Consider the following 15,116-nt stretch of genomic DNA (forward strand, 5'->3'; position numbering starts at 1 on the left):
ACACAGCCACATTCCACTAACATTCTTAGGAAAATTAACAGCACTTCCTTAATATCATCTAATGGCTCAGTCCATATTAAAATTTCCGTTGTTTCAAAAATGTCTTTTTATGGTTGCTTTCTTCATATCAGGATCCAGACAAGGTCTACACACTGCATTTGCTTATAGGTCTCTTAAGTCTCTGATGTTGTAGTAGTTCCTTCCCTCCCCCCTCTTTAAATACCATTAATGAAGAGACTGGGGTATTTATCTTGTAGAATACGGCACATTCTGAATTTAGCTGATTGCTTCTCTACACACTTTGTTAAATCTAGAGTTAGTTACGAAGGCAAGCGCCGAAAGGGCTGTGGCTAAGTGGCCTGATAGCAAAAGCTAAGAATCGTCAGGGATCAGTAAACTTCGGGCGGTGAAGTCGCAGGCGCAGCGGATACGCTGAGGTCCAGGACAGTACAGCAGGAGCGTCTCCCACAGCAACCAGAGAGCCACGGCTTTGCACTTGACGGCACCTTTTGCAGCGGTTGCTGTGAATGCCGTAAAGCGGAGTTGCCACTGCTGTTGGGCAAGGTAAGGTACCGGAGACGCCGCTTGGTCGCGGTGGGGATGGGTGTGCGCCTTCAGGCTGGTATCGCCGGTGGCTCGGGTGCCGCCACCGGGCATTCCTCAGCATTCTGGGCACCTATGTCCCCCGCCCCCCAGTGGTCGGGGCCGGCCACGGGCTGAGCGTGCTCCGGGTGGAGGGCGGAGGACGGAGGGCGGAGGGCGGGGGACGGGGGACGATACCCAGTTCACAGCCAGGGCGGTCCTTCCCACGTTCCTAGGCTTGTCAGCAAGTAGAAATCCGCATCTGGGGACAGGTTCAGTTTTGGAGGCCGATCGAAACCTTCGTAGACTGCGGTCGGGGTAGTGACGTTTGAGCAGGGTGGTGAGAGCCATCTCAGGATTTGGGAGACGATAGGCATTGGGGGTGAGGGGTAGGGCGGAGCGCTGCAGGTTGTGGGACCGATGTGTGCAAGGGTGCAGAAGCATGAAGGAAACTGCCAGGTTTTGGCAGTACCGCATGCTTACTGGGGTAGTGGCCGGAGCAATGGGTACAGGAAAGGAAAGGCCAGGAATGTGGCAGCAGCTAACGTTGGGTCTCAGAGGGGAAGTACTTTGATGCTCTGTGAGTGTGGTGTTCTCCCATGGGCAGTGGAGAACTACAACAGCCCTACAGAGAGGGATGATTTAATTAGCCAACTCTCTTTTGATGCCTTCCCCGTGGGTTCAACTTTTAGTTCATTTGGAGAAATATTTACTGAAGCGCCCCGGTTTTGTGCTTCATAATGAGTGAACGCAGCTAGCCATGCCCAATAAAGTTTCATTTGGCTTTGATGTCTGCCTTTTGTTTGCACTGTCAGTTGGGGGATGTTGGGAAAGACTGGATATATGTAGAAGTGGCTGTTACAAGCTTTGAATTGGAATGAGGAAAACTGAGTTTAGATTTCATCATCATCACCAGTTTCTCAAATAACATGAGGCAAGTCACTTCTCTCAGGGCCTTGGTTTTCTCAAGCATAAAGAGAGGACCTACATGATGTCAGGTTCTATTTTTGAAGATAGGTTTCCATAGAATAAACGTCAGCCTATGAACAGATACCAAAATGAGCGATGGAGCAGCACATTAGGAATTGGGAAAGAGGAAAGCCCAATAGAAAAGGCTGGTATACTCTGAGGATAGGTAGGGTTTGACCCTACCAGGAACCACCTCTGTTAAGCACCATGGATAAAGATAGAAAAGGCAGGAAGAGGCATTCCTATTTTAGAGTCTCTTAGGTTTCCAGGGCATAGAGGACTTGGGAAGGATGGCACTGGGTACCGAAGGAACCCCAAGTGGAAGGAAAGTGCAGTGTGCTCTGAAAAGGAAGAAAAAGGAATAAGAGAAATGTCAGCAATATATAGGACTTGGTTTCTTGGATTTAGGCGATCAATAATTTAGAACCTGGGTTTCTAAAAGTGGATTTAAATGCGATTGACAAGACTGAAGAGTTCTGTCAGAATTCCAGCATGCAATAATGTATTGGAAGTAAGGTGATTCAGATTGTAGCTCTGGTGTTGCTAGTAATTAGCCTCTTGGGCTGTCATTTAATTCTTGAACCTGTCCTCTGTAAAATATTGTTGGATGAGGTGGTCTCTTTCCTCTAAAACCTATAAAACATGAATCTGAGAATAAAGAGCTACCTTCTGAAATGGGGGTGGGAGATAGTTGATGGTGAATAAAATTGTTAATTTTGAACGTAACTAAATTTGAGGTGCAGGAAATAGACTTTAAAATATAGGCAGATGGAGTTCATAGATTGGAACTTAAATAGTAAGTTTTCTCTCAGAGGTGGTAGTTAAAATCTTAAAATAAATTTGCTTTGAGGAATGTAATAGAGTAGAGAATGTACCCATGAATAGGAAGCTAGAAAAATGATTGAAGGAGACGTGTGGCTCTCAGAGCAATGAGCAAGGAGTTCTTTTATAAAAGATTACATGTAGTAATGGTAGATCATTGGGGCCGACATTATTGTTGAAGTAATTTAACAGCATTTGCAGCAAATATTAAGCGCCCATTTCTGGGGACTCTGGCAGAAGACAAGTAACTCAAATAAATATAATCTCCACTGTCTTTCTAATGGTCCACTCAGAAGTAATATCACTAACGTATTTATTCAACAAATAGCGTTTCAGCTACTGTTGGGTGCTAAGGATATACTAATGAACAAGGCAGATGTTGTTCCTCTTATTCCCGCATGTAAAGGCCTTAGCTTTGTAGGTCACTGTTTTTCAAATTTTAATGGACATATGAGTCACCTGAGGATCTTGTTAAAATGTAGATTCTAAATCAGTCTGTGGTAGGGCCTCTCTTTCTGTATTTTTGACCAACTCCAACATGATGCTGATGTTGCGGGTCAGAGGACCAAGCTTTTAAGTAGCAAAGATCTAGATCCTGTCTAGCAAATATGGCAATTATTAAACCACTACTACTCCTGCTCCTCATCTGTTTTTGTTAGTTCATTGCTTTTATGAAAATAACGTATGATCATTATAACAACATTGGGACAGTATAGAAAAGCATAAGGAACAATGTAAAAATCACCCAATTCCCCCCACCCCATTCTTGATTTTCGGCGTATGTCCATTCAGATTAATATGTGTGCATATGTTTACACTTTATGTGTTATCCCAAGTACTTGATACATTCTGAGCCCTGTGTTTGATTCTATTAGCTTTATAGTTTTACTAAGCTCAGTACCCAAATGTCCTCAACCAAGCAATTAAGTACGTGCATTTCTGAGGGGAAGACTTTGCTCAGTTAAAAATAACTGGGTTTAACACCATTCTGTCACTCAAAAAATGGGTAGATATTAATATAATTGAAGCTTATAATGTGTGAGCTGTAGTAAATGAGTACTTGTTAATTGACTCATAGAATGAAAGACTTTTTAATTTTTTTTTAAACTTACTTTTTTTTTTTTTTGTATTTGAAAATCAATTGATACTCCCATAGGATAAATAGAAAAACAAAATACCTACACTCCACCCAACCCAAAAACAACCACTGTTCTTAACTCTGATGTGTACGCTAACTAAGGGAGGTCTTAAATGAACCCATAGAATAGCTTATGTAAGTGTTTGGGTCAAAAGAAATGCTTGGTTCTTCCACGTTTCCACTGCCTTTGAAGTAACCATAATCTTTTGTCTATACTCTGTAGTCTTGTAACAGAGAACTGCTAGCAGCTTGCCCTGTGTCTAGTACCTAGGGCTCAGCAATTTTTGTGAAGTTAGTGGAAGAATGAATGAATGAGGTAGCAAACCAAACGGACCTGTGTGACATAAACTCTGGTTGTTACTCTTCATGTGCCGCAGCTTGCATTCGTCACTCATCTCAAATGCCTTTGTACTCTTCTAGCCACACACAACTCTTCTGGGGCAGCAGAGGTCCATCATATGTATAAAGTTGCTTTTTAACTCTAAATTTGTGCTTAAATTCTACTGTGGAAAAATTTGGAATGTGGAATACTGGGGGATACAGAAACATGAATGATAGATAGCCTCCTGTCTCTGGGAACTATAATTTAAGACTGACTGCAGAAATAGTACAAATATACAGTGCTGTGGGAACATAAGGGAGGGGGACTTTAATTGTCCGAGAGCAGAGGGAATTATTAATAGGCCTTTAAGATGACTTATTAATGCTTGCTAGCATTACTGTGTACTCTGTGATGGTCTTAGATGCTATTCAGTGCTTTACATGTATTAATTTGTTGAATCCTCAGAACAACCTTGTGAGTTAAGTACAATTTATAGATCCTTTTTAAAGATGGGGACATAGAGACATAAAGTAACTTGCCCAAAGCCATACGGGCTGCAAGTGGCAGAGCTGGATTTGAAGAGCCTATACTCTTAACTACTCAGTAGGCAGTGAGAGGGACTGGGAGGTAGGGGGAGAAAGCATTATAGATAGAAGGAGTAGCATAGGTGAAGGCACGTAGATGAGATGGTACTGTACCAGTGGGTTCATATAAAAGAATAGTACGAAATGAGCCATAGAAGGTCTGAAAGCAAAGGAAGTGACACCAAGAGGTATGTTAGAAGTAATTTGACGTTTACCCCTAAGATGGATATTTTGAGGAAAGCCTGGTAGTAGGACATTCATTCATGTAGGCAGAGGTAAGAAGGCCATTAAATTAGGCTAACTATACTGCAGATGGAAAATGGAAAAGAAATGATAGCTTTTAGAAGCACTGAGAAGGATATACAGTTTGTTGACTCATTAGATAGAGAGTTAGGACCACAGAAACTGTTTTGAACATAAATCATTGAGAAATAGGGATACTATTAACAAGAATAGATGGTCAAGTCATGGAAGAGATCTGGTGTGAAGGTGGACAGTTACTTGCTTTAGGTGCTAGTGGAACGTTCAAGAAGACCTGGCAGCAGTCAGCTGGAATATTTATAAGTAATCCAGCATATTATGGGAAGTATAACTAATAAAATGATTAAGAGCAGGGGTGCCTGGGTGGCTCAGTCAGCTGAGCATCTGACTCTTGATTTTGGCTGTCATGATCCCAGGGTCATGGGGTTGAGTCCCATGTCGGACTCTGTGCTGAGCAGGGAACCTGCTTAAGATTCTCTCTCTTTTTACCTCTGCCCTTCTCTCTTGCTCACTCACTCACTCTCTCACTCTCTAAAAAAAATGATTGGTGCACCTGGGTGGCTCAGTTGGTTGAGCAGCTGACTTCAGCTCAGGTCATGATTTCATGGTTCATGAGTTCGAGCCCCACGTCAGGCTTGCTGCTGTCAGCGCCGAGCCCACTTCGGATCCTTTGTCCCCTTCTTTCTCTGCCCCTCCCTCTCATTCTCTGTCTCAAAAAAATGATTAAGAGCAGGAGAATGTAAATGGAACTAACATCTGGATTTTATATCCAGCAGAGAATCATAGGCATCTGAGACAACACCACTTCCTTCACCCTTTTCCTTTGCCCTTGTAATATCAGTCCCCTCCTATCTTTATTTCCTTTCTTGGCTAGCCTTTCTTATCTAGGTTACCAGACACTCTTTCCCAACACCTCATCACTCCATAGTCATTCTGTAAGGAGTCACTCACTATATATTTGCAACTTTCTGGAGCATCAAATGGAGAAAAAAAAATTTTATATCAGGTGTCAACATGTTGAGGTAGAGGTTATATTGCAAAGGGTTAAGAAGTGAATGAGTGATAAGCAGATAAAGAGAATTCTTAACACCTTGCAGTCTAATTTTAACTTCCAGGCTACTGATAACTCTCCAGAAGTTAGCTGTAAAAGGAAAGGAAATGAACAACATGAAGGATGGGCAGTATTTAGGGAAGATGGATAGCATCTACCAGGACTTTTTTTTGCTTCTAGCAGCTGGATGTTGATTTTTTCATGCCTTCGTCTTGAATACATTTACAGAAGCATTTTCTCTTTATGCTTTCTAAAATGTTGCCTCATCTCTGTAATCATGCCTTTGCCTAATTACACTACCCTCTTCTCTGTCGGTTAGCCTCCTGTTTTATTTTGCAGTGCAAGCCACATTTGAATCTCAGTTCTGTCTAATTTATACCACCCATGCCTCTCTCTTTCTCTCTAATGTCCCTGAATAAGTTGGGACCTAGCAGCATTGAGGGGCTACATCTTATGAACCTAAATTAGTTATCAGGGCTGGTCATTTCTTGTTGGAGGGCCTCTGATGTCAAGAGAGGTGATCCAGAAGGCAGGAGTAGGGGAAAGTGGAATAAAAAAGTTAGGCGGTTAGACATCCTTTCAAACATCCCTAACCCAGATGATTTTCAAAAAGAGTGGTGGTGTTGTCATGGGATGTCAGGTAAGCCCAGGTGCCAAAGTCTTTCATTGCCATTACCTTCAAAGAACGAATGATGTGAAAGGGGCAAATGGGAAGCCAAAAGAGTATGAAATGCTGCTCTTGGCTTGTAGAGAGAGCCTTAGAACTGTCTTGAACTTCCCATTTTTCTGTCACCTTTGTGTATGGCTTTGATCTACCACCAATTTTTTCCAAACTTTTTCATATCTTGACACATAGTGGAATTAATAATAAAGGATACAAATGTGTTTATTGTTGGCTGGAGGTGACCAGTCTTGGGCTCTGGCTATCCCAGGCCCAAAGACCGAGAGGATTGATGGCTCTGACACCCATAAGCCATTAAAGGCTCATTTGGGAAGCAGATCTACCCAATCCTTTCTTCTTCGTTGCCAAATCTTAGTTTATGGCACTAGTTACGGCAGGCTTCCATGTCATCTGAGACGAATTCTGTGCTGCAATATACCACACTTATATTAACTTCATGTTTTCATTAGAACTTAAAGATACTTGGTTTACTGAAACCTCATAGCTCCCTTAGTGTCTGCATTATGTATTTTTCTGAAAACATTTGCTGTCTTTTTTTCCTTTATTCCCCCTGCCCCATTTTATTTATTTATTTATTTATTTATTTATTTATTTATTTATTTATTTATTTAAATGTAAGTAAACTCTACCACCAACATGGGGTTTGAACTCACAACTCTGAGATCAAGACCCTCAGCTCTACCGACTAAGCCAGCCAGGCACCCCTCCCCTCATTTTAACTTATTATCTGAGCAATACTCCTTCTCTTTTCCATTAGAAATGATATACTGCCTTCTTTAGAAAGCTTTACCTAAGTAAGAAAATACATTACCTATCCTCCCCAGAACTTTTATTATGATAGCTAAAATGCCCCATATAAAAAGAAATGTATACACAAAAAATATTTTTATTTTGGTTCTATGCCATATTTCTCTCTATGTTATTTTTAAATGTTTATTGTTCAGGAGGTGGAAAAAGTATGAGTTTTCAATTCTGAAAAAAATTACTTTTTCATATTTCAGATTTTGCTTTATCATAAAAGTTCCTGCAGGACAGAGAGCTTTTTAAAATAAAAACTTTAAAAAATGATTTGTGTGCTCTTGAGCACTGTGCCATGTATTTGAGTATACTTAGCACACATGTTACTTCTTGATATTAATTCAGTCAGTTTTAGGCTGCTAGGGAAGTGATTCGTACGTACCAATAGGTATAATTCAAAATGCAAAGTAGTAAAAGTGTTAGTGTTACTTGCCTCTCCTTGTGCTCCCATAGTCACTTGTGCTTACTCCTTCGTGGTGGTTACACTATATACATTTCCTCCATGTTTGTCTCTGAGAAAGTCTATCACAAACTGGAGCAGTGGGTTTTTTTATTTTTTTATTTTTTTAATGTATTTTTATTTATTTTTGAGAGAGAGAGAGAGAGCGAGCGAGCAGGGGAGGGGCAGGGAGAGATGGAGACACAGAATCCGAAGCAGGCTCCAGGCTCCGAGCCGGCGGCACAGACCCTGATGCGGGGCTCGAACTCACGAACCATGAGATCATGACCTGAGCCGAAGTCAGACGCTTAACCAACTGAGCCACCCAGGTGCCCCTTGAGCGGTGGTTTTTAATTGATGTGGGGGTGGTAAGGAATGGGGCCTGTGCATTTTGGAAAACATTCCCCATGCTGTTCTTTAGACATATCACACCTTCCATCCCCATCAACCCCACCATTCTTCTTTGGGAAACTTATACTCATCTCTAAAGTCTTAGAAAATAGGAAACTGTACCTTATTTATCATTGTATCCCAGTGCTTAGCATTTTTGCAGCATCTATGCTGTTAAGATAGGCAATAAGTGTTCCTTGCAGGAAGGTAAAACTAGGAGTTTGGAGGTAGGAGAAACTAATTGTGACTCAGAAGAGCATGATAGACTTTGTACGATGGTTACTTGAGAGGAGTTATGAAAAGAGGTGTAGGGCTGGTTTTATAGAAATGGGGGAAAACATTTCACATGAGGGAATGAGCAAAAGCAGACACAGGAAAGTGTGGTATGTATTCCAGGAATTCTTGGGCAAAAATCATAAAGTGTGTGAAGTGGAAGAAGCCTATGGAATTTGCCTCTAGAAGGCCATTGCATGGAATTTGAACTTTGTTTGTAGGTGGTGGGGAGCCATTGAAGAAATTTTATCATGGCATAACTTGAATCATATCTCAGCAACTTGATATATCTGTCACTATAAAGGTGAGATTATGGCTAGGTAGAAAGTAGAGATGGGGGCTCCAGGTAAAATGAGGACAGTTAGAGTCTAAATTAGATTGATGGTGAAGAAAGAAGAGGGAGTTGATGCCAGACATATTTGAGAGGTAAAAATCAGTAAGCCACTCTTTTTTTAAGTACCACATTTTTCATTTTAAAGTCTTTTTTTTTTTTTTTTAAGAGAGAATGTGCATGCACATGTGCAGGAGCCAAGAAGGGGCAGAGAGGGAGGAAGAGAGAGAATCCCAAGCAGGCTCCATGCTGAGCCATGAACCATGAGGTCATGACCTGAGCTGAAATCAAGAGTTGGATGCTCAACCGACTGAGCCATGCAGGCCGCTCCTGCATTTTTCATTTTAAAGATCGTGCTAGCAAAGAAGAATGTTTTGACAGGCTAACACTCCTCCTTTGCAATTGAATTGCCTTGGCATTTATAGAAAATAATGAAATAAAGTTAATTAGATGTCATCCTGATAATAACAGTAGAATTAAGTGATTGATGATATGTTGTGGAGGTTTATTTCATGTAAAAATTAATTGTAGATTATAGACATGTCCAAAGAGAGAACAAGATATTAATTTGGTCTTTATGTTTCTGTCGTGGTTTACATAGGCCTTTTATGCTTTCTTTCTCTTTATGAATTCAGGCACAGAAGAGGCTAAGTGATGGTGCACTCTCAGTGCCACTTTAGAAAATTACATAGGAATCAGTAGACAATATGCTGGTGTACTATTTACTAGAACCACAAGAAACTGAGCTGAAATATTGAAAACAAAGGACATTCTTCTTATTATCTTGTTAGCTGCCCTTATCAGAGTATTTGTTTTAGCAGCTTTTAGCTGACAGCAAAAACTAATACCATCATCAATGTTATTTTATGTATGTTGCTAGTTTTCATTTTTTAGGAGACAACATGATTATGACTTATTCAGTTATTTTTGCTGTATACATCATCTGTAAATCAAGTGAATTATTCATATATTGTTAGTATCATTTCTCTTAAGTAGTTTGTTGACTTTATATAATATAGTGCTTGCTTCATGTAGTCTTCAGCTCTGGAAGCTCATTTGTGTTGTTTTAAAACTCGAAACCAAGACTTTTAGTTTTTAAGATAGCAGAGTATAGGCATTTGTACCCCTTCTGTCTGAAATTACCCTGAAACAACAAGGAGATTGAGAGACAGAGATTACATCTTTGGTGAGACCAGGAATCCTATAACCCAAATCAAAATATTTGAGAAAGGTTCCTGTAAGCAGGAAGAGATTGAAAGAGGATACTGTCGGGAAGAGATCTCAGATAGAGCTGGCAGTGCAGTCAGGGAGAGATCTTCTGTTTCCAGTAGCAACAGGATGCATAGGAAGGCAGTAAGAGCTTCCTTGGATTGTTTGGCAGCATGAACTAGCAGGAAAGGAAGAGGACATAAGGAAACATACAGAGAGACCCCATCTTTGCAGGAATCACTTTCTTGGTGAGGCAAGGAGTAACGGCTAAACGACTTTCTCTCACTTGTTCTCAGACACATTGTCTTTGTCTTTCTCTCTCACACACACACATGCACAAAACACTGTGTCATAAAATGCTTTCTTGTATATTAGAGACTACCTTCTAGTCCAGAGAACAGCCTGTTTCTTCCTTCCACAGGCCTCTTGCAAATAACTGATCTGAGTAGAGTTCACATCATTCACAGGTAAATAAGAAAAAGGAAATGAGCACAGTTATCTCCTCAAAAATGCTACAAGAGAAAAGGAAAAAAGAAACAGGGAAAAACAAGTGACAAAGAACCCATGAGAAAACTGTATTGGCCTAACAAATTTAATGAAACAGTCACTTCTTTAATTTTTTTTTAATGTTTATTTATTTTTGAGAGAGAGTACGAGTCGGGGAGGGGCAGAGAGAGACAGAATCTGAAGCAGGCTCCAGGGTCTGAGCTGTTAGCACAGTGCCCGATGTGGGGCTCGAACTCATGAACAGTGAGATCATGACCTGAGCTGAAGTCAGATGCTTAACTGACTGAGCCACCCATGTGCCCCGAAATAATCACTTATTTAAAATAATAGACAAAGTTAATTAGCTAGGAAGAAATAGTAAGACAACAGTATATGATAAACCATATACTGGCAGAGCTCAAGAAAGAAAGAAAAATAAAATCAGAGAAATAAAAGGCCATATGGGAAGCAAAAAGGAGAATTAACATTGTTGAAAAGTCAGTAAAGGGCAGGACAACAAGCTTTTGGAAGTTGAATGAAGTGAAATGGGAATGAGAGGAGATGAAACATGCTCAGGTGTGTGTTCTGGAAATAAGAGAATTCAACATTAGAACAGAAGAATATTCAAACATATAACTTAAACTTCCCACTAAAAACAGAAATCTTGGTTCTACAGATTGGAAGGACACATGATGAAGAAAAGCTAGTATAAATTAACCCTTGAACAGTGTGGGGATTAGGGACACCAGCCTCCTCACGCAGTTGAAAATCAGTATGTTACAGACGCCTCAGAAACTTAACTACAAATAGCCTACTGTTGACCTTACTGATAACATAAACAGTCAATTAACACATATTTTGTATATTATATGTGTTATATACTATATTTTTACAATAAGGTAACCTAGAGAAAAGAAAATATTAAGAAAATTGTAAGAAAAAAATCCTAAGGAAGAGAAAATACATTTATAGTACATACTGTAAAGAATCCACGTATAAGTGGACCCAGGCAATTCAAACCCATGTTCACGGGTCAGCTGTACATTCATCAACATCATTACATCACCTAGTTTTGAAAAAAATTGGTTTCAGAGGTAAGGAATGCATTCTCTGCTCATCACATTAAAAGGGTCAACTTTAAAAAAAAATTTTTTTTAATGTTTATTTATTTTTGAGAGAGAGAGACAGAGACCGAGCATGAGCTGGAGAGGGTAGAGAGAAAGGGAGACACAGAATCCAAAGCAGGCTCCAGGCTCTGAGATGTCAGCACAGATCCCGATGCGGGGCTCGAACCCATGGACTGCGAGATCATGACCTGAGCTGAAGTCAGACACTCAACCGACTGGGCCACCCAGGGGCCCCTGAAAGGGTCAACTTTTTAATTGAAAAAATTTAAAGGGGAGTGCTAGGGGAAGGATCAGATATTGTCAGGGGATATTTAGTATTATAGCATTATTGTATAAAATCTACAAGTTGTCAGGGGGAAAGAAAGTGTGACCTCAGCACAACTATGAGTTGATAAGTGTTTTTGAACAATGCGAGAACTCAAGGTAAATAGTGTTTATAAGTTCTTTTCGATAAACTGTAACAAGATGAATATCAGTTATCCAGTAGATGAATAGAGAAAGCAGGAGGGTAGGTATAAATTTGCTGATTTCCCTTTATTTTTCAGCTGGAGAACAAAATCGTAGAAAGTTGAGACATCAAGGGGCACCCAGGTGGTTCAAGTCATGATCTCACAGTTCATGAGTTCAAGTCCCACATCGGGCTCTGTGTTGACAGCTCAGAACCTGGAGCCTGCTTCAGATTTTGTGTCTCCCTCTCTCTCTGCCCCTCTTCTCTCTCTCTCTCTCTCTCTCTCTCTCAAAAATAAATAAACATTAAAAAATTTTTTTAAAAGTTTAGAATCAAGTAATAGAGGTGTTAGTCTATGTACAGGAATAAAGATAAACACTTGAAAAATTAAATGTAATATGTTTAATCAAAATCAGTGCAGAGGAGATACAAAGAAGTAGAACTATATTAAATTTCTTATCCTAAAGAAATAATCAGATGCAACCAAAGATGAAAGAACAAAACTTTTTATCTTTACACTTTCTTTATATTTGCAAAGAACTGAAAACATGTATGGCATATTTATAAAAACTGGCCACATCCTAGATCACACAAAAACAACAAAAAGCTATCATACAGATGATGTTTCGTGACCAAACCTTTTCTCAGTTTCCTCTGTGGAATTGGTTCTTAGTAAGGTCAGTAGCATCAGCAGAGCCTGCCAACTTGTCAGAAATGCAAATTCATAAGCCCCATCCCAGATCTACTGAATCAGAAACTCTGTAGGAGAAGCCCCCAACCCTGTATACGTCAGGTTTTTTACATATCCCATTTATGTTTGTTATTTGCGGTTGTTATTTGTAGAATTCCATGGTAAATATTTTTGTTTTTGTCATGTTTGGTCTCATATCTGATTATTTCTTCAGGAGAGAAAGTTAGCAATTCAAAGAATGTGCTATGGAACTTTAGGTAACTTTTTCTTTGTTCTGTTGCTAGTTATTAAAGGTGAAAAAGTAAAAATAAGTTTTTGTCTCTTTAGAAATACCTTTTTTGTTTACAGAAAACAAGATTATCTTCTTATCCAAAAAAGATGACACCAACTGGGTTACTCTCAAAGGACAACCAAGTGAGCACCACAGACTAATGAGTAGAATCAACAAGAACGTGATTTTGGCGCTTTTAACTTTGACAAGTTCTGCATTTCTGCTGTTTCAATTATACTACTACAAACACTATATATCAGCAAAGGTAATTTTTTTTGTGTTCCTATCTACATATTTTTCTGATGGTGTTGTCTTTCTTTAGATGCTGTGCATAGTTTTAAGGATGTTACACCTTTATCATATATATTTCAAACATTTTTCCTGGTTTATTAATTTGTCTTTTAACTTTATATTCATAGTATAACCCCCACCCCCCACCCCCAGTACATTTGTATTTAATTTCTAGGTAGAAAAGATTTCTAAGTAGAAAACCTGTCAAGATCTTTCTTCCTTAGGGCATCTAGTGTTGTGTCATAAGTAGCCAAAGATTGTAGAAGTATTCACCTGTATTTTCATCAAGTACTATTTATGTTTAATTTTTTTTAACTAAATAGAATTTATTTTAGTATGAGGTATGAATTAGATCTCTAACTTTAAAGTTTTTCCCAAATGGTTGACCATTTGTCCCAATATCACTTATTGAATTCCTCCATTAACTTAAAATCCCATCTTAATTATATGTGATGTTTCTACAAATAACTACTATTTTGACCCTTTCCCCTGGAATGCATTGTAGCTCTTTGTATGTTTTTAAGTAGGCTACACACCCAGAGTGGAGCCCAATGCTGGGCTTGAACTCATGACCCTGGGATCAAGACCTGAGCTGAGATCACGAGCTAGACACTTAACCACCTGAGCCACTCAGATGCCCCAAATGCCATGTAGCTTTAGTTGTAAAAAGCAGAAACTCTACTTTAGGATCAAACCTCATTTATGCTGCTTATTAACTGTGGGATCTTGGGTAAATTACTTCTAAACGCTGTTTTCTCATCTACAAAATAGGGACAATAAAGATACCAGCTCGTAGACTTGTGAGGCTTAAATGAATTAATACACATAAAGCATTTGGAACAGTGTATGTCATAAAGAGATCAGTAAATATGAGCTATTATTATTATCTTCATATAGTGTAATCCTGGTTTCGGGAGTAGAATTTAGTGATTGATCACTTACATATAATACCCAGTACTCATTCAAAAAATTTATTTAAAAGTCACTGTTTGCTAAGCATTTTGACAAGGTGATAGAAACAATGAGAAATGTTTTTTTTTCTTCCATATTTTTATAATTTGTTGGGGACAGATGCTAGTGGAAGTATAGATGCTTCCAGTATGTTATTAGTGTGAAGATAAAATGCTGTCTATAAGGAATACAATTAGTTTCTCTATCCCAGCCAGAAAAAAAATGCTTTATTTAAAAATAGTAAGTATAGTTAGAATAATAGACGTTATTATTTAAAAGCTCCCAACTTTTAAAATTTTTTCGATTTTGTTGAGGAAAATGTTTAACTTTCAGCTTTTTATTAAACTTCAAGATCTCACTTAAACTTCAGGGGAATACGGATGGATCTCGAATATTCTAGTATAGTTTCTTATAACATAGGAAAAGAATTCAGAATTCTATAAACTTTGCTTACTGATTATATCTGAATTGCATTTCTCATTTGTTCAGTGTTCTCAATTGTGGGATATCCTTAGACAGAAAATTCACACAAAATGATTTCTAGTTCAATTAAAGTTGTTTGATTTATTAGCAGAAGAATGGAGAATGGTAACCTTGATCAGCACTAACTTACACATCAGCAGCATCAGCATAAAAACCATGATTTTAAGGACGCCTGGGGGGCTCAGTAGGTTAAGCATCCGACTTCAGCTCAGGTCATGATCTTACAGTTTGTGGGTTCAAGCCCAGCATCAGGCTCTCTGCTGTCAGTACAGAGCCCGCTTCAGATCCTCTGTCTCCCCCTCTCTCTGCCCCTTCCTGCATGTGTGGGATAAATAAAATAAATAAAACATTAAAAAAACAAACAAACATGATTTAGGTCATGTTTGAACTTTCAGGCAATTCAGAAAGACACTGAGATTGTGTGTTAAAGCTAGGGCAAGAATGAAAAGTTGGTTTTATCTGTGATCACAGCCTACTTCTAGTAGTAAATGCCCGCAGTAGTAAATGTTGAGGACTA

General features: G+C 39.1%; 1 protein-coding gene across 4 annotated transcripts in view; it reads left to right on the plus strand.

The window, feature by feature from the left end:
* The first annotated feature begins 454 nt into the window (after positions 1-454).
* Positions 455-15,116, plus strand: part of FKTN (fukutin) — a 97,567-nt gene continuing 82,905 nt past the window's right edge. For 3 of the 4 annotated variants that reach the window (XM_019454284.2, XM_019454286.2, XM_019454285.2), the window contains exons 1-2: positions 455-564; positions 12,952-13,139. In XM_019454284.2, the coding sequence (XP_019309829.2) occupies positions 13,035-13,139 (105 nt within the window). In that variant the 5' untranslated portion in view covers positions 455-564; positions 12,952-13,034. Of the gene's footprint in view, positions 565-7,821; positions 7,948-12,951; positions 13,140-15,116 lie in introns of those variants that run through there. The other variant, XM_053908152.1, reaches the window with a different exon arrangement.

The sequence above is a fragment of the Panthera pardus genome, unplaced genomic scaffold, assembly GCF_024362965.1.
Source record: "Panthera pardus isolate Hobbes unplaced genomic scaffold, ASM2436296v1 HiC_scaffold_20, whole genome shotgun sequence".
In the NCBI taxonomy this organism is placed as follows: Eukaryota; Metazoa; Chordata; class Mammalia; order Carnivora; family Felidae; genus Panthera; species Panthera pardus.